Here is a 22,477-nt window from a genome sequence, read left to right as displayed (position 1 = left end):
AAAATATTGAGAATGCCTCTTTAACCCCTCAGGATGGGCATTCTATCACAGCACGTTCACAGAAAAGATGTACAATCATTAATGTTTGCATATAACTTTTGTATTGAAAAGAGCTTTTCTGAGTTTTCCTCCTGCTCCTTATCATTGAAGCTCTCTTTAAAGACTGTGTTGTGTCTATTCTGTGGGTTTAAACCATGGAACAGAAAAGAAAAAGGCCACATATCGTACTCACAGCCTTGTATCAGGAAGGTCTAGCACAGCACTGTGACTCACAAGCTTTTACAGTTAACTAAAGTACTGTACCACACAAGGGCTGTTGGTAGTAAAAATCTAACAGTGGAGATTCCACAGGCATGGGATCTCACAGAAACTTGCATGATCAAATATGTCTTCGGGATAAAAAAAAACATGAAGGGCAGTCAACTTTGTCGCCCCTTTTTGGTTTGTCTTGCATGAGACGGTATGAAGGCAGTAAGAATCCACAAACTGCTCTTCTTTCTCAGTACGCCACTGACTCAGGGCACAGCTGTGTTTATGGTGCCCCCAAAGAGACTTCTCTAAGAGGCAGACAAGTCTGGAATCAAAAATATCAAAAATGTTTAATATTACGGTCCAGATCAGGTAGTCTCAGACTTAATCTTAAATAATTGTGTCAAGACTGAATAAGATTGTCCAGGATTTTCCTGTATTTTGCAGCATTTAGTTTACCCTCTATCTTTACAAGTCTTTCAGGGCTGGCTGCCAATAAGCATCCCCACAGCATGATGCTGCCACCACCGTGCTCCACAGGGGGATGGTGTGTTTGTGGTGATGTCAGTGTTTGGCGTCTTGTCTGGTGGCCAAAAAGCTCCACTCTGTTCTCAACAGACCAAAGAACTTCCTCTTGACCATGGAGTCTCCCACATGTCTTTTGATGAACTCTAGTCCAGATTGAATCTGAGTTTTCTTCAACAGTGTCTTTCTCTTTGCCATTCTCCCATAAAGCTTTGACTGGTGAAGAACCCAGCCAACAGTTGTTGTTTTCGTGGTGTAATAGTAGCCATGACACTGTCACTTGAGACACATTGCTTGCACTCAGGTGATCCCCGTTACACTAATTCTGAGACTTCTAGCACCAATTGGCCGGACCTCTATTGGCTTAGATCAGTCACTTTAAAGGGGGTGAATATTTATGCAGTCACTTATTTTATTCTACATATTTCTGTTTAATAGACTTTAATGTTTTTTAGAGTTTTTTTTTTTTTTATCTTTTTTGATCAGTTTATAAAATCAATAAAAAGGGTAAAACATCCGAGGTGATGAATACTTCTTTCCCTTTTTTTTATTCCAGATGCTGAATCTGTTCGTTGCTGTCATCATGGACAACTTTGAGTACCTGACCAGAGACTCGTCTATCCTGGGGCCGCATCACCTGGATGAGTATGTAAGGATATGGGCCGAGTACGACCCTGCAGCTTGGTGAGTGGTGCACAAACACTCGTGCAAGGCGATACAAAGGCAGAAATACACATTTGAGGCAGCAAATGTAGACTTACGATTTCATACAAGATTGTGCAAACACTTTTGAAACTAAATTTTAGATTCTTTAAATCATGATTGTGACACATTTATTAACCTGACTTTCTCCCCCAGCCCTAAACGGGGTAAAGGCTGGACAGAAGGTCCATCAAGATCCACATGAAGGGATGATCCACATCATAGATTATGTTAAAAGATGGCTGGTCAAAGCTGGTCTGATTAAGCAGAGCTCTCTCTCTCCACTTCTTTCTGAAATTGTCTTCAAAATTGCACATCTTGTGCACAGTTTGATGAATGTATCCCTCTCCTCTTCCTCTCTTCTCTGTTTAGAGTGTTTTCTAAGCGCTCTTCTTCTTTCCTGCTTTTCTTTCATTTTTATTTCCTCTTGTTTTCCTGCTTCTTTCCTTATTCTCTCTGTTCTCTGTGTGTTTCCTCACCTAACCTCCCCTCCTTGTATTTTTCTTGCAGCGGGCGCATACATTATAAGGATATGTACAGTTTATTGCGAGTTATCTCCCCTCCCCTGGGCCTTGGCAAGAAATGCCCACATAGGGTGGCCTGCAAGGTTTGGACTAAACCCCTAAAGCACAAACTTTAAACGCAACCTGCTCGCCTTAGAGACTGGAATGAATGTCGCTCTTTATCACTTTTAAAACAAACTCTTTCCTACTTCAACCTTTTCTTTAGTTTGGTTTGATTTTTCTGTTTGGGATTGCATTATTCACTTGTTTTAATCTCATTCCACCATTGAATCACATTTGGGGGGGATGGGTTTCTGTTGTATATGCATTCTGACATGACAATGAGAATGTTTGGGACAATGCAGAAATGCACACACACACTCTAGTTTGCACTCACACACACACACACACCAGTAGCGGTGTGTGAAGCATGAAGTGGTGCACTGCACTCGCTATTGTCTTCTGACTGAACGCTGGGAAAACGACACTGATGTGTTCACTTTTAATCACTATTATATGTTCATACTAGAGTCTAGGCTCCAGTCAGCCATTGTCTTTTATTTCCGCTTGCTGTCTACTTTTTTGCCTGGGCAGAAAATGGTCGAGCGATGTGCATTGTTCATGTTTGAGTTAGTGTTTTTTGTGAGGAGGGTGGGGTAGCTAGTGTGCAGAGACACTTGCAGAGAAGGCTTGGTCTGAATGCTGTTAAACTACAGAGCTGTCAGAGAGAGGCCGGTGTTTTCCAGCCATGTGACATCAAGGCTCAACGGTCTGCAATCTTAGATTATACAACACTTTAGAGTAACTTCAGGCTGTTAAACTTTACATAAGGCTTTATTCATCATCTTTAAAGGGCTGCATTTCCAACCTAACAATTTACGCCTATATCATGCCCATAATTAAGCTCATTAGTGTCAGAAACATGAATCATGATGTGATTAAGGTCCAAAATCAAATATTTGCAAGCTATTTTTTCATATAAGGCTCATTGCAGTGTCTTTCTGCTCTCACAGTGATGTAAAATAAGTCCACTGCTACTCCTGAATAACCTATTTTACTTTAAAAAACTTACAGACAGTTCAGTGGACAAGCCAAAAATCATCTGTACCTTCTGTTAGCAAACATTTACTGTACCTTTTAATGTTCCCTTATACCATTTTCAGCCCATAACAAGTTCCTTTTTCCTTAAATTCATGTTTAATCTTTGATCTGCCCATAAAAACCAAACAGGAAGTCAGTTAGCCTCACTTTAAAGTAGTAGAACTGTGCAAAATGCGGAAGAAAAAACAGTATTAAAGGATGTGATTAATCACCATTAACTATAGAAATTCTGAGATTAATCATGATTAAAAATTTGAATCTTTTGACAATCCATTGCAAGTCCTTTAAGCTTATTCTACTTTTAATCTACTGGTACTTTCTTTTTTTTTTTCAAAATAAAAGTAGGCTTTCATCCAAAAAGGAAGTAAAGTACCCTTAGCTTAAAACAAAACAGATTTCAAAATAAAATCATAAGGTATAACAGTTTGCCTAAACGTCAACTTCTGTCACAATCAAAGAGATCAAGGGATGTCAGTGAGTCATTTTGTACATGTACTCCTGCATAGTTCTTTAAATAAAACATTGCTTAAGATAATCAAACATTGCATTTGACAGAATAAGCACTTTGAAATGGTCTCCTAGTTCTTATTCATGGTTTCAGACCACACTGGTGTAGCAGTCCATCCATCCATCCATCCATTTTCTATACCATTTATCCCATTGGGGTCATGGGGAGCTGGAGCCAGGGTAAACCCTGAACTGGTCACCAGTCAAGCACAGATAGAGACAGACAACCAGGCACACTTACACCAGTTCAGAGCCACTGTTGAAACTAGTCTTTGGTGGTGGGAGGAAGCCAGAGTACCTGCATATACCCATCAGTTTATCATGTGATTTTCAATTAGTTTTTAAATATTATAATTTAGAAGTGTTTCCCGTTTAAACAGGTGTTTCTAGATTAAATAAAAATGGCATTACTTTGAGGACAATGGTTTATAGATCATGAATAAAGCACTATTACTTGACTTGTGCTCAACAGCGTGTAGTTGTTCTAATGTCCTATCTGATAACAGCCATCACAGGGTAAATCAAATAAAAACAAACTAAAACAGCTGATTTTAGCTCCAGCTGTTAATGAAATATGCAGATTCTTTCACCTTCATGGCACATGGTTGTGAAACACTGAGCTAATCAGTCTGCAACACTTAATTTTAGGCTTTAAAGTCACTATGTGGAGACGATTGAGTGGGTTAACAGAAGCATTACAATCCTGGTTGAAGACCAAACCAACAGCAGCCCTCTTTTGGAGCCTGTGGAAGAATTTAGTAACTATTAGAAGTCTGTCAATCCAGTTCTGTCAGCTTAAGTTCTGCAATTTCACCACTTAACGCTGGTAATTGGTTGAGGTTATAGTCAGATATTTTTACTAAAAATAGAAGGTTGGTTACATGGGCAAAACAGTGATGACCACTGTTATCAACTATGTCTCCAGGGTCTTAAGAAAAGGTCATGGAGAAGAGATTTTTCAGGAACTAAAAACATTCCCAAAGATGTTTGCAGATACTCTAGAGGACTCTTAAGGGCCTGCGACTAAAGACAAGGGGGGCTTTGTGTTGGCAGTTCCCACAATCTCAGCTTTTATTTTCACTGGCTGATTTTAGCTTCCCTTGCTTGTAATCATTAAGTCTTCTTAGAAAGCTGCATGTGCTTAATATTTTACTTTTTAAAGAAAATATCACCAAGAAAACATCAAAGCACCGTACCGGAATCATATCCTGGAATTAGCAGCAGGGCTAGATGGGAAATTTTCCCTTCAGAGTTCAGTTGAGTTTCTTTGCCGCCACTGTTGTTGACAAGACTGATATCAGAAGTCCTGCCCCTTTCCCTGGTTTTGATTGGTTCATGGGGGAGAAGTGATGAGGCCCTGGGCGGTCACTGCCACCACAAAAAGCCCCATCCATGGACACAGGCCCTAACTATGGTATCGTATGGTTGTCTGTGTTAACTCTAATTAGAGTCCAGTTGAAGTCCTGATGTTTTAATCCTGTACATAGTGGCTTTAAAGATTTAAGGAAGTGAGACTTTATCAGGCCTGTTACAAGCTCTGCTTTAAAAGGGTCTCAGCAGGTTCCTAGGCATGAAAACCTGTGATACCTTTGCTAAAACCTGCAGCAAAGTCAAACCTTGACTTTTGAATCAGAAAAAAACAATCCTGAATGCTGCTGGTAATACTGTCATCAGACGCCTTGTTTTAGGTAGTCCATACATTCATATTGTTACTCTTGTGTGCATTTGTGTGCAGATGCTTTATTTGCCCATGTTTGGGTGAGCAGACCTTCAGTAGAGACTGTAACAGACCTTACGGTAACAGTTTTGATTCTCTGTTACCTTAACCACAGTATAAATGAGGCCAGTCCTGCTCTGTTTGTGTCTCTGACGGTGATGGGGTAAGAAGGAAATGGGCAGTGTGTGTGTGGTTAGGGTCAGGAACTCTGGACATTCAAAGGTCTTGTGTCCATCACGTACCTCTTCATCACTTCCTGTGTCGTCAGATGCTCATGGGAAGAGTCAGAGATCACAACATCTGTGATTTACAGCTCTCAAGATAGTTTAAAGGTGGCTGCATTGCTTTGGCTTAAACTTCCAAATCTTAAAAATGTGTTAAATGTGTTAAAATGAATGGATTCTAGTGCACTTTCCTGATCACATGAGGTAAGAAGGGCTGGGAGAAGCTTACCTCTGGGTAACCCCCATTTATTATTACTGCAAATGGCTTCACAGCACATAGCATACAGGGAAATGTAGCTACAAGCTAAGAAAATAGCATTCTTTCTCCTGCAAATTTTTGTCACAAACATGCATCAGAAATTAAGTGTGTTATACTGTGTTTAAATAAACTTTATGGGGTGCTGGTTGGATTATGACTTCTATACTCAAAGATGACTACTCACCAACAAGGCTGAGTGAAGGTGAAAAAGCCTCAGAGTCTTGGAATTGATGTTCATGTTCGGGGTGCATCGATGCATCAGCGTCGATAATGACATTATCTGCGATGTCAACAAGCATCAACACATCTGCAGATGATATGTCCTGTGTAGCTAACGGTAGCAAATACTTGTGTGTTGAATAGGGCTGGGGAATTAATCGCAATATGACCTGCTGCAATTTTAAAATCGCAGACAGTACTAAAATGTTTTTAACCTGAAATGTGTCAAAATACCAATTTGATACCTTTTTGCAACAGAGAGTCCAAGCTTTACATATTGTGCATACATAGAAGAGTCTTCTTTCAAAATAGTTTACTAAAATCCATTTTTTCCTGATTGTATTTTGATTTTCTTAATCAAAATGAGAACAACATAAAAAAATTATCCCTTCAGTATAGCAATCGATGTAAATGCAAAATGCAAATTTGCTATATGAGCCAAAATCCCAATTAGATATTTTTTCAAATCATTCACCCCTAGTATAATTTATCTAATACTGTATTGGTTATAATAGAGAATGATTTATTGATTGTGAAAAGGGACTCACCTCTATTGTTTGTTAGGCAGCTCTTTCCAACGAGAGAGTCGTGAGATGGCAGTTGATTGAAACTTGAGGTGGTTAACCCTTAAGCCTGATTTATGCTTCTGCGTCGCATCGTTGACCATTCAAAGTTCTATGTCGAGGGAACGCATCGCTCTGCAATTCACCGCCATGCCACTAGGGGGGTGTGGCTGTGTGTGTGTGTGTGTGTGTGGTTTCAGAGGTGTCACATCCGAATCCTTGTTTATCTTCCGGTCATGGTGACCGAGGTGGAGCAGGTGTGTTTGGAGTTGAAAGTCATCGATGCTGATGAACAAATTCTATTGTTGCAAATGTTGAAGTGCAGGCGACAGGGAAGATGTTTGTGGAGGTGGTCTGTTCGACCACTAAACGAGTCGAGGCTGAGAACGGGTGAATTTACCACACTGGTTCGCCCACTGAGGGACCTAGATGGAGAAATGATGTTTTGAGCGGACCAATCACAGCTCTTGCAGTCCGCGTCGCCGTGACGTGTAGTTTGGATTTTTTGGAGGTGCGCGTCAGGCTACGGCGTAGGGGTCCATGTTGACGCAGAGAGCTATGCGTAGCTACGCCGTCGATGCAGAAGCATAAATCAGGCTTTAGAACTCACGTGACACATTTCTGTGCAACAGGCACACCCCTTCGTAAATTGCTTTGTAACTTTTGAACCGTAAGTCGTAGACCCTCTGGTTGGTGCCTTTCTAAATATGTCTTTCATGCATCCGTAGCTCTTGCAGAACATTTTCTAGTGAGCCCAGAACTTGGTTCTCTGAGGACAGTGTTGTCGTATACAATAAGAAGTGACACAGTTAAAAAAATGTTGATAACTTTTGAACCATAAGTCACAGGCACATAGATACCCTTTTTTTCCTCTGAAAGCTGACTTTCTTGTCTTTTGTTTGCTACCCTCGATGTCTCCGTAGCACTTATAGGCACCGTTCTAGCAAGCCCAGAACTTAAAGATTACATCCATGGTGCTAGATCTGATAAAAGCGTCTTTATGTCCATTTTTATCCATTTTCGATTATTTACTTTGGCTATCTTCAGTGGGTAGCACCATATTTGTTGAGGGCAATGTTTACATGCAATGTATTGTGGGAGGGGCTGTCCTCCAATTGCAAGAGGCTCCATCTCTACTGCTTTAAGGGATGGCACAAATGAATCTAACTGCAAAAAAGCGCATGGACTTTTCTTGTATACATGTAGATATTTTGAAAACCTTTAGTTGCAGAATGTTTATTTTTTCACTGTTTTGTCCCCAAGAGATGGAGAACAAGTCTGTGCAAAGAAAAGGCTTAGTCACTATTGTTTACTGTGCGTTATCAATACAAATCTTTGAGTTTCAAATTCCAATTTTTTTTTTCATCTTTAGAATCCTTTAACATTTTCAAAATTCAAGTAGAATTACTGTAGTAGATATATTCTTAAAGCCCAGGTTGTCCTGAAAAAAAAGATGTTTAGAGCTTGACTGTGCACCACAGGGTTGATGTTTTACAAGCTTTTTTTAAAAAAGTCCAGACGAGACATGTTGGTGAAAAAAAAAACAGCTGTGAGCTCTAAGGGTTAAAGTTGGTTGTAGTTTTACTCCTGCAGCATTTCGGCTGTTTTCTTTTGCTCCAACTCTGGCAGCGGCTGATAATAAATACATTCACAAAAGAGTAATTTTGACTTTTTTTGTGTAAAGTATTTGTGACTGGAAAAATTGTAATAATTATAGATTTTAGAAGAACAAATCATAGATAAGCAAACTTTGGTGAATGTTAGAATCATCCTAAAAAATCAGTGTAAAAAGGGTTTTATGACCAGATTCTTATGAATGGTTGGTGATTGAGGCCCACTGTCCTCCTCTATATCTGTACCATCATTTTTGCATCATTAGCTGTTACTGGAGACATGTTAATGCAAAGTGTTAACAGGTGATATCAGCTCGGTTGTCTGTGACCTTGGTGCAGTAAAACTGGTAGGAAAGCTGGTATTTTTACGATAAGGTTGAGCAGATCTTCTAAAAGCCAAAGCATTGCTGTTTGCAACCCTTCCCATGAGCACCTGCAGGTCCAGATGTGAGCAGAGGTTCCTGGTGGACACGCAGCCTCAGTGATCGACTGCATTGACTTGCCATTGTGACTCACTTCAATCTCTGCAGCGGTGCTTTTCTTTGCCTGCTAGAAGCCCCGCTGCCAGTTCTATTCGAGCGGAGAAAAAAACCCCAAACCCCCTTTTCACCTCGCATAGAACGGTATCTCAACGATAACTAACTGAACTAAACACCTCCTCCAACCCTCCTCTCCTTCTTCAGCCTCTCTCCTTCCTTTTTCTTTCCCTCACTTTCTGATAAACCAGACTAGAATCCATGTAAAACACTCCTCTCTCTCTCTTTCTCTCTCTCACCAAAACAACCTCATATCCACAGCGACCAAAACAATAACCTCTGTGTATTTGTTTCCCTCCCTCTTCCTTTCCTTTGTTGGTTTCTTTTCGTTCTCCTCATGTCTCCTCTTCCAAACACACCTCTGTGCGTCCTCCCTCTCCCCGCCCCTCATTGTTTTTCTTTTGGTCGTTTTCACGTCTTCGTTTGTTCTGTCGCGTGCGTGCGTTTGGGTCCGATGTCTGAATGCATGCGATGTCTGCGTGGGCGTGTCTGTGTGGCCACCCCAGCGGCCGGATCACTTACTCAGACATGTATCAGATGCTAAGACACATGTGTCCGCCGCTAGGCCTCGGGAAGAGGTGTCCCGCCCGGGTCGCCTATAAGGTAGACTCGCCCCCCACCTTACCCCTACAACCCCCTTCAACCACCACCTCCACCTCCTCCTGTCCCTCCCTCCCTCTCCCATCATTCAACTTCTTCTCTTCTTTTCCCCCCTCCAGTCTCCGTCTTCAAACCTCCCCATCGCTGGGGAGGAGAACCTCTCCTTTGCCATCTTCTCCTCCCCCTCCGTCTCTCTCCTCCCTCTCCTCCCTTCCCCTCCCTCCTCCCAGCGGTGTTCTCCTCATCGTCTGTTAGTGGTGGTTGTGGTGGTGGTGAGCGCTGTCCTCTCTTCTCTCTCTCCGACCGCGGGGATGGAGGGATGGGCTTTTGTCGTGCAGTGAAGTGAAGTGATAGTGGAGTGGAAGTCAATCCTCTTTCTTTTATTTCCTCCCGTCAGGCCGCAGGAGTAAGGGAACGGAGGAGGCTTTGCCAGTCCTTCTGCAACCTGCACGGACGCATGCACATGCAGAAACCCAGTCAGGAAACATTCACAGAGTAGATCTGACGAAGAATTTAAACCCTCCAAAACATAACAAGATACAAAGGAATGATTTTATAGATTTAAAATGGATCTCCATATTTTTCAGAGCTGAATCTTGCAGCATAAGTACAAAAAGATATTAATGGGAGTATAATTTTACTGTTATATACATATGCTGGTCACTTTATTAGGTACACCATGCTACTACCAGTGTTAGAACCCTTTTGCCTTCAGGACTGCCTGAATCCTTCATTGCATAGATGCAATAAGGTGCTGGAAACATTCCTCAGAGATTTTAGTCTGTATTTTGTAGGGCTGGGCAATTAATAGCAGAAGTTGCAATTTGTCTTTATCTTGAAATGTGTCCAAATACCAGTTTAATACATCAATTTTTGCAGCAGCAGAGATTTTATGCACATTATCCAAACATTCAAGTGTTGTTTTTTTATGATGGTTTACAAAAATCCTCCTTTTCCTGTTTTATGTATGTTTTTCATGATCAAAATGAGTGACTAAAAATCATAATGCCCCTAAACAAAGCAACTGACATCATATTTGCAATAACAAAAGGAATAGTTAGCTAATGAAGCCTAGCGTTACTTCACAAAAATCATACCCCAGCTGTGATCAGCTGTTAGCCAGTCTCACCTCCCCCACCCGTCTCCTTTATAGGTTAAAGCTTGTTGCACCCCCATATTCAGATTCATGCTACTATGGATTTATTGTTTTGGAAATAATTTCATTCTTTTCAATGTGCATGGTCTTATTTATGGAATTATTTACTGTTTGAATTTGTCAAAAATACATAAGATTAACATAAGAATAATCACATGTTAAATTGTAATCACAATATTGGAAAAAATCCCATTTAGATTATTTTTGCCAATCATTCAGCCCTAGTATTTAGTAAAAGCATCATGCAGATATATAAATATTTTACCTTAAAAAGACTCTAAAATAGAAATATTTTTCATTTTTACTTTGTTTTAATTCTATCATCCACAGACAATATTAGCCTATTCAGTGATGACTTAGATTTTGCATCTTTCTTGTTTTTCTTCTTTTTTCATGTTAAATACACAACAGCCTGCACCAAATGTCACAGGCAGTTCTAAATTAGGGCTGGGAAATTAATCGAAAATAAGATTGAATCGCAATATGGCCTGCTGCAATTGCAATTTTCAAATCACAAAAGTGAAATATTTCTTTGACCTGAAATTTGTGTTAAAATACCTGATTTAAATATTTTTGCAGCAGAGATGTTTTGCATGACGTATCATTCAGTCATTAGAGTGCCATTTTTTTTACAATAGTCAACAATAAAATCCTACTTTCTTAATTTTTGTACATTTTTTCTTATTAAATATGAGAATGACAAAACCCCTTTGATGCAACATTTCATATCCAGCTGGCAATACGAGACAAAATCATCAGAATGCCATATTTTTAAAGAATTATTCAGCCCTAGTTAAGGAATGAAAGAAAGTTAAGGAACAATCACGTATCAAATCGCCATCGCAATATTGGGGGGAAAAATCGCAATTAGATTATTTCCCAAAATCGTTCAGCCCTATTCTCAATAACACCGGAAGGATAAAAGTGTAAGCTACACCACTGTCAGCTTGATAGTCATTAACAGGGGAAATCTAGAATCACACCTTTAAATTCAGAACTTTGCGTTCCTTTCTTACACCTCAACCATTAACCCCAAAACCGATACACGAAATGAACCATGACCTCCGTGAGCTGTTACACCCCTAGGTTACAGTAGGCATGTGCCACCCTGAGGAGTACACTACGTAACCCAAAATCAACAGACAGCCATTGCCGTGTCATTACACAGTTCCCTACCCGTGGAGTTACTTGGTAAATTAAACTTTTGCCAGCCGGGAGACAAGTGAAAGCATCTTTTCTTCCAGGAAATGCTTTCAGATCGTTTCTTTCCTGTTTTTTTTTAATTGAAAATGTTGTCCAGTTCTTATAAAACTTCTGATATGGCTGCATCTGATCTAGCCATGTTTCCAGGCCTGTAGTTGCTTCAGCTAAATTATACCTCTTTCTCTTTAAATTAGACAGTCATTTGCAGACCGGGAAGAAGCTTATCAGCAGGAAGCTTTGATAGATGGATCTGCTGATGACAGACATGGAATCTAGACAACTCAGATTCCTTTTGTTTTAGGTGAGAATAGTATCAAACTTTTATTGTCCACCAAAGATGAAAATGTGCCTTAGGCTCTCCAAAAATATGCATCAGTTTAAACATCCTTCAGACCATCATAAAGATTGACTGAACTGCTTAATTTACACATTTAAAACCAAGAAAATATTTCATTTCTTAGATTGGATTTTATCAAGCATTTGCAAGGATCCTGCTGACAACGCCAGCTTTGTTGTGTTTTGGCCTAGAGAACTGCCGTTTGCGTGATATTTTCTCTCCATTTTCTGTAATCCATAGAGACAGTTTTGATGGAATGAAAAACCCAAAAGTCCCAGCAGATGAGCAGTTTGTAAAAGACTCTGACCAATAACAACGGTACGCTCAATGAATCCCCTCTCTTTCTAGTTCTGACTCTCGGTTTGAACTTAAGCACATCGTCTTGACCATAACTAAATGCATAGGTTGCTGCCATGTGATTGGCTGGTTTGATATTTATAGTAAAAAGCAGTTAAAGATGTGACCTAATAAAGTGGCCAGTGGGTGTATTTTATCTGAGGAAACAATGCTTCCAATGCTACTGAAGAAAATGTATGACTACTACATTTTCAGGTTAGATTTTCCATAACCCATAACCCCTAACCTTAACCCGAAACCCTTACCTCTTGTATGTTGCAAATTATTTACAAAAAATCATCCTGTTGATAAAGGACAAACACTTACTTGTGATCATATCTGATACTTTTTCATTAGCTTTCTTATAGTACCATATTTCCAAAGAAAATAATTTGTTGTATGCAGTGGAAACCTGTAGTAAAGAAGCCAACATTTGGACTTCAATGAGACTACATCAACCAGGGATATACCCACATTGTGCAAGTATATTGCTTACGATGCGGGTACAGAAGGACCGGAAAGGTTGTCTGTCTTCAGTCCTCTGCGTCTCTTACTCCTGTGGATGGCACTTCAGCGCACACATACACATGCCAACATTGTCATACACAATCAAGCTGTGATCACACAAATGATAAGAATGCATACCAATTTGTCTAGAAAGGTCTGGCCCTTTTCATTTGCTTTGACACCGAAGGATTCTTGAGTTTCTTTGGGTTCTCTTTGTGCCTCAGACCACCAGGGTAAAGAGTTCGGGTCGAGAATTTCAGAATCAGCTGTCGTTTGTCTTGTCCACTCTTTCTCTCCACCTCGGTGGTGTCACAATCTTTGTATCCTTTCTGTCATTCCCTGTCTCATCAACATCCAGATTCAATAGAATCGAAAAGATCATTGGTTGCCCTGTCTAAGCAACAAATAAAAGGCTCACCTCTTGTCCCTTTAAACGATACAGACCTCCAGTTTTCCTTCATGGCAGTGCAAGTATCATTCAGTTCCTGTTGCACCCTGGAAAGCCAGCGTGATTTACTGTATGTATGTTGATATTTTGTAATGCATTTGCACACGATTTCCTCACAAAGTTGCACCATTTTCAGAAGTATTCTTCTTCGATGTCTTTTGGTGGTCTGGCTTGAGTTGTTGGTTACAACACTCAGGACTGCTCTGGGGTGACTGGGGTGGTGGTTCCTATTTTTATAAAAGGGGAGTCTACATGTGTTTTGTGGACTTGGAGAAGGTTTGAGACCGTGTCCCATGGGGGTTAATGTGAAGGGTACAATGGGAATATGGGGTCCAAGGGCCGTTGCAGCGAGCCATCAGGTCCCTGTATAACTGAAGTGAAAGCTGTGTTCGCATTCTAGGCACAAAGTCAGGCATGATTCCAGTGTATGTTGACTTCTAGGGAACTCTAGCATGCGCTGGGGCAGTTTGTGGCTGAAGCAGTTGAGGTGAGGGTCAGCACCTTCAACCCCAAGGCCATGGTTCTCTGCCAGAAGATGGTGGATTGCGCAGTTCGGGTGTGTAGTGGATCTCTGCCTCAGGTGAAAGCATCTCGGGGTCTTATTCATCAACAGGTGGATTGGTGCAGCATCAGCAGTGTTGCAGAAGTTGTGCTGTACCATCATGGCACTGAAGGCTCTCAATTTACCAGTCGGTCTTCATTCAAACCCTTACCTGCAGTCATGAGCTTTGGGTAATCAAAAGAATGAGATCGGGGGTTCAAGTGGTCATAATTAGATTCCTCAGGAGAATGTCTGGACTCAGCCTCAGAGAAGGTGAGGGGTTTGGATATCTGAAGGAAGCTAGAAGTAGTGCTGCTACTCATTTACCTTGAAAGGAGCCAGTTGAGGTGGTTCAGGCATGATCCTTTTCAGGATGCCTCCTTGTCCCCTCCCTGTGGAGGTCTTCTGGCCCAGATAACAAAGAGACGCCATCGAGCTTGACCTTGGCAACACGTGTGTCAACATTTATCGAGCTTGACTCTGGCTGCCCTCTCCAACCCTGGGTTGTGGCACAACAGGCCCTTCATGCCTTAAACTTATGCACATGACTATACTTTCCTCCAATTTCCACATACAGTGAACGCGCCGCAGACCGCTGGCGAATCGTACTGCAGAGCACATCCCGCTCTTTAGTCTATCAGAGCATTTCCACAGCCAGCTCTACAGACCAGCAGGGGTGCGTTGGACTCACTTCAAGTGGGCAATGTTGCAGGCCTTCGGTCGGAAAAAACCCGCAGCGCTTCAGTGCGCGGCGCAGTCGTCCTATGTGGAAATTGGAGGTTAGGGGACCAAGGTGCCAGAAGCCACCTGCAACTGCCCTAGCCACGTAGAGGGACCGGGCCTCTGCCCGATTTATGGCAGAGCAACTCTTGGTGTAGAAGTATAACCCAGGTTTGTCCCTGGTTGAGGCGGTAGGTAGATGGTAGGTGGCAACTGAGAATATCAATTTCGCCACATTTTACAGGATCTTACAGGTCTCCATATCTTTGCCACAAAACCACGACAGTTAAATCCTGTCTTGATTTCTCTATGTTCGCGTTAGCCAGTGCTCATTATATAGCAATAATATGTAGCTTTTCTCCTTGAAACAGTAGCTTCTAAGTCAAACTAACTGGACAATAGTTTCAAAAAGGAGTATGGCTTTAATACTGAACAGAACTTTAATCAGGTTTGAAAAAGTCCACAGGGCAAAAGTTTGATTGAATCTGGATGTCAGTGCCTCTTTCTTCTGTCTTTTAAAAATGTTATTTTTTTCTGCTTTGCTTTCTTCTTTCTGACTTTCCTTAAGTCTGGACTCTTTTTGTTCTCTCCAGCTTCTCTCAGTCTATCATTCCTCTGTCTTTCTACCTCTACATCCACTCATCTGTCAGCCATCTTCATTCCTTCATAGCATCCTTCAGCCAGCTCTGTCTCTACTTCTCTTCTTTTAAGTTCTCCTCTTTTTTTTTCAAGAATGTATTGGCAGTGGTCCCCATCCCATACTTCAGCCATCAAAGCCTTCCAGTATTCATTGGTACGATTTCACTGAAAAAGACGGAAGGACCCTTTAAGATCAGAAAGTCCTCTTTTTTTGCATTTTTTTCCATCAGAATGGAAAATGGGAAGTTTAGACGTCTTTGAACCTTATAGCCCTAATGAATCGAAGGTTTTTGACTTTCCTTTTGGTGGACACTTTGCCTCACACTTTCTGGAAAAAGCAATTTGATAAGTGTGCTTTGCTACAAAACCTTGTTTTCTAAACTGACCTCATCTCAGTTAAAATATGTCTGTTGTTTTTAGTCCTTGTCTTTATCTTTTGTCTTGTTCTGTAGTTTCAGCCCCTCTTCTCTCTTTCTTTTCTATCTACTACAATTCTCAGTACGTTTACATGCACAGTTGAGTCAGTTCAGATCTTTAAACTGAACAGGATGTGGATGGCCTTGCAATTCCGTTACACCCCATGTCCTGAGGCTGCCTCGGTTCAAGTCCAGCCTGTTGCTCCTTTCCCACATGTCATTTCACCATCTGCTACAAAAAGCCCCCAAAGAATCTTAAAAAGATATTTAACTTGACTGCCATCCTTGTCCCAAAATCAATTTATTGACAGAAGTATGCTCAACTCTACAGTAGGGGGAGACTTGCTATCTTTCAGCCAGTTACAACTGGATGTTCTTCCAGTTGGCCATGCTAACGAGTTAGCAAGCGGCTAATCACATGGTTTAAACATGGACGACGTTACAGCTCCAACACCTCGTACAAGCCCCAGGCTTTAACTGAGTATTGCGTGGTATCTCCCTAGATCAGTGGTTCCCAACCTTATTTCCATTAAGGAGTGGCACAAAGGGACATAAACTTGCAAGAAAAGTGGTGAGAAGAGGTTAAAATGTGGCAAACCATTAGTTTTTAAGGATAAAAGGGGCAAAAGTAAATCAAAATTAGGTGATAAGTGGCAAAAATGGTGACAAAAGTAATCAAAAGTGGCAAAAATAGACAAAAAGGGGAAAAATGGCAAAAGGAGAGATAAGACAGGCAAGAAAAGTGGTTTGAAGGAGTTAAAGAATGGCAAAAAGTTGGGTTATAGAGGCAAAAATGGTCACAAAGTATCAAAAATGGGTTAAAAGTGGCAAAATGGTGCAAATATAGCCAATGGCAAAGTAGTAAAAAGGCAGGAAAGTGGGTTAAAGAGTGATAAAACAGCAAAAACTGCCAAAAATTTGTCAATAGTGGCAAAACGGTGAAAAAATAGCCAATGGCAAAGTAGAGAAACTGCAGAAAAGTGGGTTAAAGAGTGATTAAATAGCAGAAATTGGCTAAACATGACACAAAATGTTGCAGAAATGGCAGAATGAAGCAGTGAAGTAGTGTAAAGTGTTAAACATGAGTTCATATTGGCGCTAAATCATAATTGTTGAGGGCCCATTCTCTGGGATTTTCAGGAGCCCAGCCAATTCTGTGGGCATGCCTGTCTCCTTGTGGTCTACGGCGTTATATAGTGGGATATATCTCACTGGTAATGCCTAAAAATGTCCTGCGTTTTGAAAGAAAATACTAATAAAATAATATGTTAATCAGAACAAAATATTGATTTAATTTTTCTTTATTTGGAAGTCTGGCCCCCAGAGATTCTGTCAAGAATAAATCTGGCCCTTGTGCAAATATACTTGATGACCCCTGCCCTAGATTATAGAAATATACAAAGGGAGATGACCATGTGATTTTAGTTGCGCTTAGCATTTATGCTGTTTGACTTCGAGGTCTAAGCCCAGCGCAGATGCTATGGAGCATGCCCAGAATGCCAGTTTGGGTGCTATTGAAGTGTTAAACATGCAAGAGTAAAGCAGTCCCCAACTGCATGATGAGAAATTGACGAAAACTTGATTTGGTGCAATTTTTGTCAGACTGATGCCCATTTCAGACTGGCTAAATGTTTGCAGCACCATCTCTGGTTCATGCCATCAAGAGCATGTGTGCTTATTTTGAGTTTAAACTCAATTATCTCCCCACAAGAGGCCATTCATCGTATACCTGAGTAGAGAAAAATTTAGATGAACCCTTTACAAATAAATCCATCCAAACTGTCACAGAACAAAAATGCTAAACTTGGCTTTTACTTCGAAAAGCACTCACCAAAAGTGTAAGCCTACTGTGTTTATCTGGCCTGTGACATTTCCTGCTCATGTGAATACATATGTCTGCTAAGACATGGTAAGTGTGGCTCTCTGTTCTCTCACTGGGAGTAAAAAATTCTGTTCTATAGCATTATACGATGATAATTATGCTGATCTAGAGGTAGCTATCTCTATGTCCCATAGGCTGGGATGTGTCAGAGGACTTTTAGGGACCAGGAGACATCAACGTCTCTTTTCTCTTCTCTCAAACTGTCTGAAACAGACACTAGCATAATTTTAATGGGATGATAAAGGGACTTAAAGCATATTTGCAGTCAGGTGAATATAACAGGTTGTAGTGCAATCGTAGTTCTACTTCAATACAAACAAAACCCTGCATCTTTGTGTTGAATTGTGGAGGTTTTGTTCTCAGTTCTTTGGAGTAGGGGTTCTCAAACTTTTCAGCCTGCAACCCCCAAAATAGAGGTGCCAGAGACCGGGGACCCCCACTGTACCTGAAGGTGGCAGAACACAGCCATGCACAATCAAGAATAGTCATGTGGAGACAGGGCTGCCCATATGGGAGGACACATGGGAGAGCTTTCTGGGGCCCAGCCAAACTGGGAGCCCATGGAGGTCAGGAGAATCAGGGTCCATTGTAAAATTAGATAGACATATACAGTGCTTAACAAATTTATTAGACCACCACCCAAAGTCAGGTTTATGCCACAGCTGCCCTAAATTAACAGCATTGGTAATTACCAAAATCATTTTTTTCGTTTTTGCAATGGTTAATACACCAATATGTAGAAGCTCTTTAACCCAAATGATATTTTTAATGCTAAAATATAGTCATTATTGTTATCCATGAATTTTCAAATTTACTGATTTACAACAAAACTGAAAAAATAGTAAAGCACAGTAATATTTCTCGATTAATATGTCAAATTATAGTTATTTACTTGCATTCCTGAAGAGAAAAATGAGTTTTAGTGCTTGAATGTTATGCTTGATTCACTTCTGACTTCTCAGAGAAGCCCAGTGAACCGGCTCAAATTTGGGTGAATTCAGTCTGAAATTCCTCATTCCTGTTCAAAATGGTAAAACATGGAGAGCTCACTGAAAATGAAAGAGTCCGCATCAGAGCACTTCATGATGCTGGATGGTCTTTGAGACAGGTGGTCTAATAAATTTGTTAAGCACTGAAATGGGCAAAAACGGGTGTAAAATGTGATTACAAAAAGGGTTGATAGTGGCAAGAACGGGTCAACAGAGGCAACAATATATGGAAAGTGGCAAGAATTTGTTTAGAAATGGCAAAACAGGCAGTAAAAATTGGTGTGAAGGGTTTCAAATTGATAAAAACAGGTTTAGAGTGGCAAAAATGTGTTAAAATGGGCAAAAAATTTTGGTAGAAAGGGACGAAAATGGGTTAAAATTGGGCAGAAATGGACTAAAGTGGCTAAAATGTGTCAAAATTGTGCAAAATAGATTAAAAAAAGCATTTCAAAAGTATTCTTCATTTTTTAAGGCATCTGGCGACCTCTTCGTAGTGTTTTGCGACTCCCAGGTTAGAACCACTGCTTTAGAGGATGACTGCTGTGAAATAATTATAGAATAATGTTTTGACTCCAATGAAAGCTCACTGATGATCAAATCAAACAACCAACTGGAAGCCAAAAACTATAGACAAGCCTTCTGTTGTCAAGTTTCTCAGGGCACCGTTTGAAAGCCCTGACTTGTTACCATGCTGAAATGAAAATCAAGCCGTGACACAGCTGTTACACAGCTACCACCAATCTGGAACAGCTGTAACATGTTGAAGTGTATTTTAAAAGTCCTGTTTTAGTCGGACTTCCTCATAATTTAATCTTGTCCAATGACATGTAAACGTACTGACTAAGCTTCTTCTCTTTATTAGTTGAACCACAATCTCTTGATCCTTTTTGAATCTTTCAGTGTTTCACCACCCTCCTCTCCCTCCTCATTCTCAGCCCTCCCCTATATAACTGTAACCACATCTCATACCAAAGCCTAGAGTCGCCTACTTTAGCTGAACTAACCGCTGTCCCTACCCTCGATAGACCCCCCTCCCCCTTACCCTTCACTTTTATAAAGTCTGGTTGGTTCAAACAAAAACAGAAAGAAACGTCAATCATCTTTTTGATCTTCCTTATGATTTTTTTCTTCTTTCAGGGAATGCCACAACTCTAATCCTCTCTAACTCTGACAACCCCTTAAGACACTGCACCCGTTTGGCATTGAGAGAGATCTTGACTTGATGTGAATTCTATTATTGATGATAAATTTGACTTTAAGGGAACCTAAATGTGTAGAGGAAAAAAAAAAGATATGAAATGAATATTAGGATCAATCCAGTTGGATTGAGGATACTCTCTTTGCGCGGATGCACGGCTGCTTGTGTTGTGAAAGTGGATTTTTAGGGAAGTCCAGTGGTAGTGGGTCGGGTGGATGGGAAACGGGATAATTTGGGGTGAAGTTAAGGCATGCTGCATGCTCTGTGTGTCCGGGGATTTTTCTAAGGGTGTGTTTCGTGGTTTTGCATGCCACCCTCGTACTCTTTGTCGCATGGCTATAGGCGACATCGAGCCTACCTGCCTGCCTGTTGCCTGCCGAGCGCTGTGGATGTTGGCCGATGCCCTCCGCCTCCTGCACATCAGGCTACGGGCATGCCCGACACTCTCACACACTCAGGAACACACAAGCACGAACACAACCTCACGATCATCGTACTGCTGTGCTTGCCATTGTTAGTGCCCAACGCTCATGTTCGTAGGTAAACTCGATGGATCCCAACTGGTCGGGATAGGAACGCCAAGCGGCGCCAGGTGGCCCAGCTTGTTCCGTTCTATCCACAGGTTTCTCCATTGGTTTTACCTGGTTTAGACATGTTAAGACAGGGAACCTCCTTATGGGTAGGGGGAGCTCTATAGCAGATGCCAAAGTAACTTTAAACAACAGCAGTCTCCTGAAAAATGGCACAATTACTCCAGTGATACTGTTATTGTTCTCCAGTGGACCTATTTTGTCTCGAAAGGACTCCAATTAAGCGCCCTTAATTGCAGTCTGCAAATCAATCTGTGTTAGTGGGGACATGGAGGGATGTCGGGGTTGGACTGGGGTGGGTGGTCGGTGTATGTGTACTGTTATATTTTTATATGTGTGTAATAAAAAGATGTGTAAATGCGCCAATGCATTCACACATTTAGGGAACATGGGCACAGGTTGGGTCGGAGGTCATTTTGGCTCCGATTGTTCTTCCTTGTGGTTCTCGGCTCTCACGGTTGCTTAGCAGCAGATGGCCCTCATTGGATAGTTGTGCTGTCTCGTAGAGTATCATTGGAAAAACAGGAGATGCAGGGACTTAAGTGTCTTTCCTTTCTCTTTAAAAATCATGGCTAACAAAAGTAACGAGCAGTGGACCTGACACCTAAAGTTAAAAGAGTCACTTATGATTTTCAAGTACCAAGAGTTGAAGGTCCCTGATTCGGTCAAAGATGAAAGAATCACAGTGACACTCCACGTCATTCTTGACTCAGAGAACTTTAATCAAACCTGGACAAATCCAACTCAAACTGGCTGTTGTCTATGGAGCTCTCTCAACTCTGTCCCTTCCCCCTTCCCCCGTCCCCTTTCCTGGAGGTTCAGGCATGCAAGACTAAGCAAGGACATGTACCTTTCTCATCCTCTCATCCTGACTGGCTCTCCACAGAGGCTGCTGCGCATGGATCTACCGGTTGCAGAAGATAACACGGTGCATTTTAACTCCACACTCATGGCTCTGATCAGGACGGCATTGGATATCAAGATAGCCAAGGGTACGGCCCCAAAGAACTATTATTATTTTATGCTTTCTGTTCAGCTCTGCTCCCACTGGGATGTCTGACGTTCTTACTGTAGGCATTTCTTTGGTGGAGGATAAGGAAGATAAAGGGGAGAGCTTTCTGGGGCTCAGCCAAATGGGGGCCCATATGAAGTTATCCTGAAATAAACATATTCAATTTTTAACCTGAATAATAACCACTCTTGTCAAAGCAACAAAAAAAAAAAACTGAACTTAATGTTTGCTGTAGTACAATTCAGCCTAATTAAAAAGTATAAACCACTTTTCTTAAACCAGAATTCCCTTTTTTGCAAATGTTACTGTGCATGGGAAAATCAACTAAAACATTTATAAAGTAATGTCAGACTTTATGAAAATAGGAAAGAAATGGTGTAAAGCTGTTACTTTGAAGCAAAACTTTGGTCAGGAAAGGCAATAAGGGGGCAACATGGTGGGAAAATGGTGGGAAGTGGTTATAAAGAGGCAAAAATGGGTTTGAGGGGCAAAAATGGGCCAAGTAAAGCAAAAAGGGGCAACAAAAATCAGAGGGAAAATGGTGAAAAGCGATGAAAAAGTGGCAAAAATTGGTCAAACGATGCACAAATGGGTCAAGAACTGCAAAAAGGGGCAAAAATGGATGGGGAAATTGTGAAATATGGCATTTATTATTTAAATGACACAAGAAAAGCACAGGAAAGGCAAAAAGGGGCATGAAACAGGAGGTAAAATAGTTAAGTGGTTTAAAAGTGGCAAACATGGATTAAAAAAGGCAAAAATTGGTCAAGAAGGGCAAAAAAGGGACAAAAAATATGGGAAATTTGTTAATAGTGGCAAATATTATTTACAAGATATAAAAAGGGCTCCAAAAAGGCAAAAGGGGGCAAGAAATGGGAGGGAAAATAGTGAAAAGTCGTTAAAAAGTTGCAGAAATGGGTTAAAAGAGGCAAAAATGGGGCATATAAGGTGAGAAATGGGGAACAAGTGGGAGGAATTGTTAAAATAAAGCTGTTGCAACGAGGCAAAAATGGGTGAGGAAAGGCTAAAAGGGGGCAAATAGGTGGGAAAATGGTGTAAAGTGGTTAAGAAAAGGCAGACATTGGTTAAAAGAGGCAAAAATTGGTCAATAAAAGTAAAAAGATGCAAAAATGGATGGAAAATTATGAAAAGTGGCAAATATTTTTTAAAAGGAAAAAAAGGGGC

General features: G+C 40.9%; 1 protein-coding gene across 2 annotated transcripts in view; it reads left to right on the top strand.

The window, feature by feature from the left end:
* Positions 1-22,477, top strand: part of cacna1ab (calcium channel, voltage-dependent, P/Q type, alpha 1A subunit, b) — a 332,264-nt gene that overhangs the window by 267,571 nt on the left and 42,216 nt on the right. For both annotated transcript variants that reach the window (XM_041785844.1, XM_041785845.1), the window contains exons 39-41: positions 1,331-1,458; positions 1,987-2,083; positions 21,167-21,272. In XM_041785844.1, the coding sequence (XP_041641778.1) occupies positions 1,331-1,458; positions 1,987-2,083; positions 21,167-21,272 (331 nt within the window). The remainder of the gene's footprint in view (positions 1-1,330; positions 1,459-1,986; positions 2,084-21,166; positions 21,273-22,477) is intronic.

Source organism: Cheilinus undulatus, linkage group 4, assembly GCF_018320785.1.
Source record: "Cheilinus undulatus linkage group 4, ASM1832078v1, whole genome shotgun sequence".
Lineage (NCBI taxonomy): Eukaryota > Metazoa > Chordata > Actinopteri > Labriformes > Labridae > Cheilinus > Cheilinus undulatus.
This window is presented reverse-complemented; position numbering and strand designations above follow the sequence as displayed.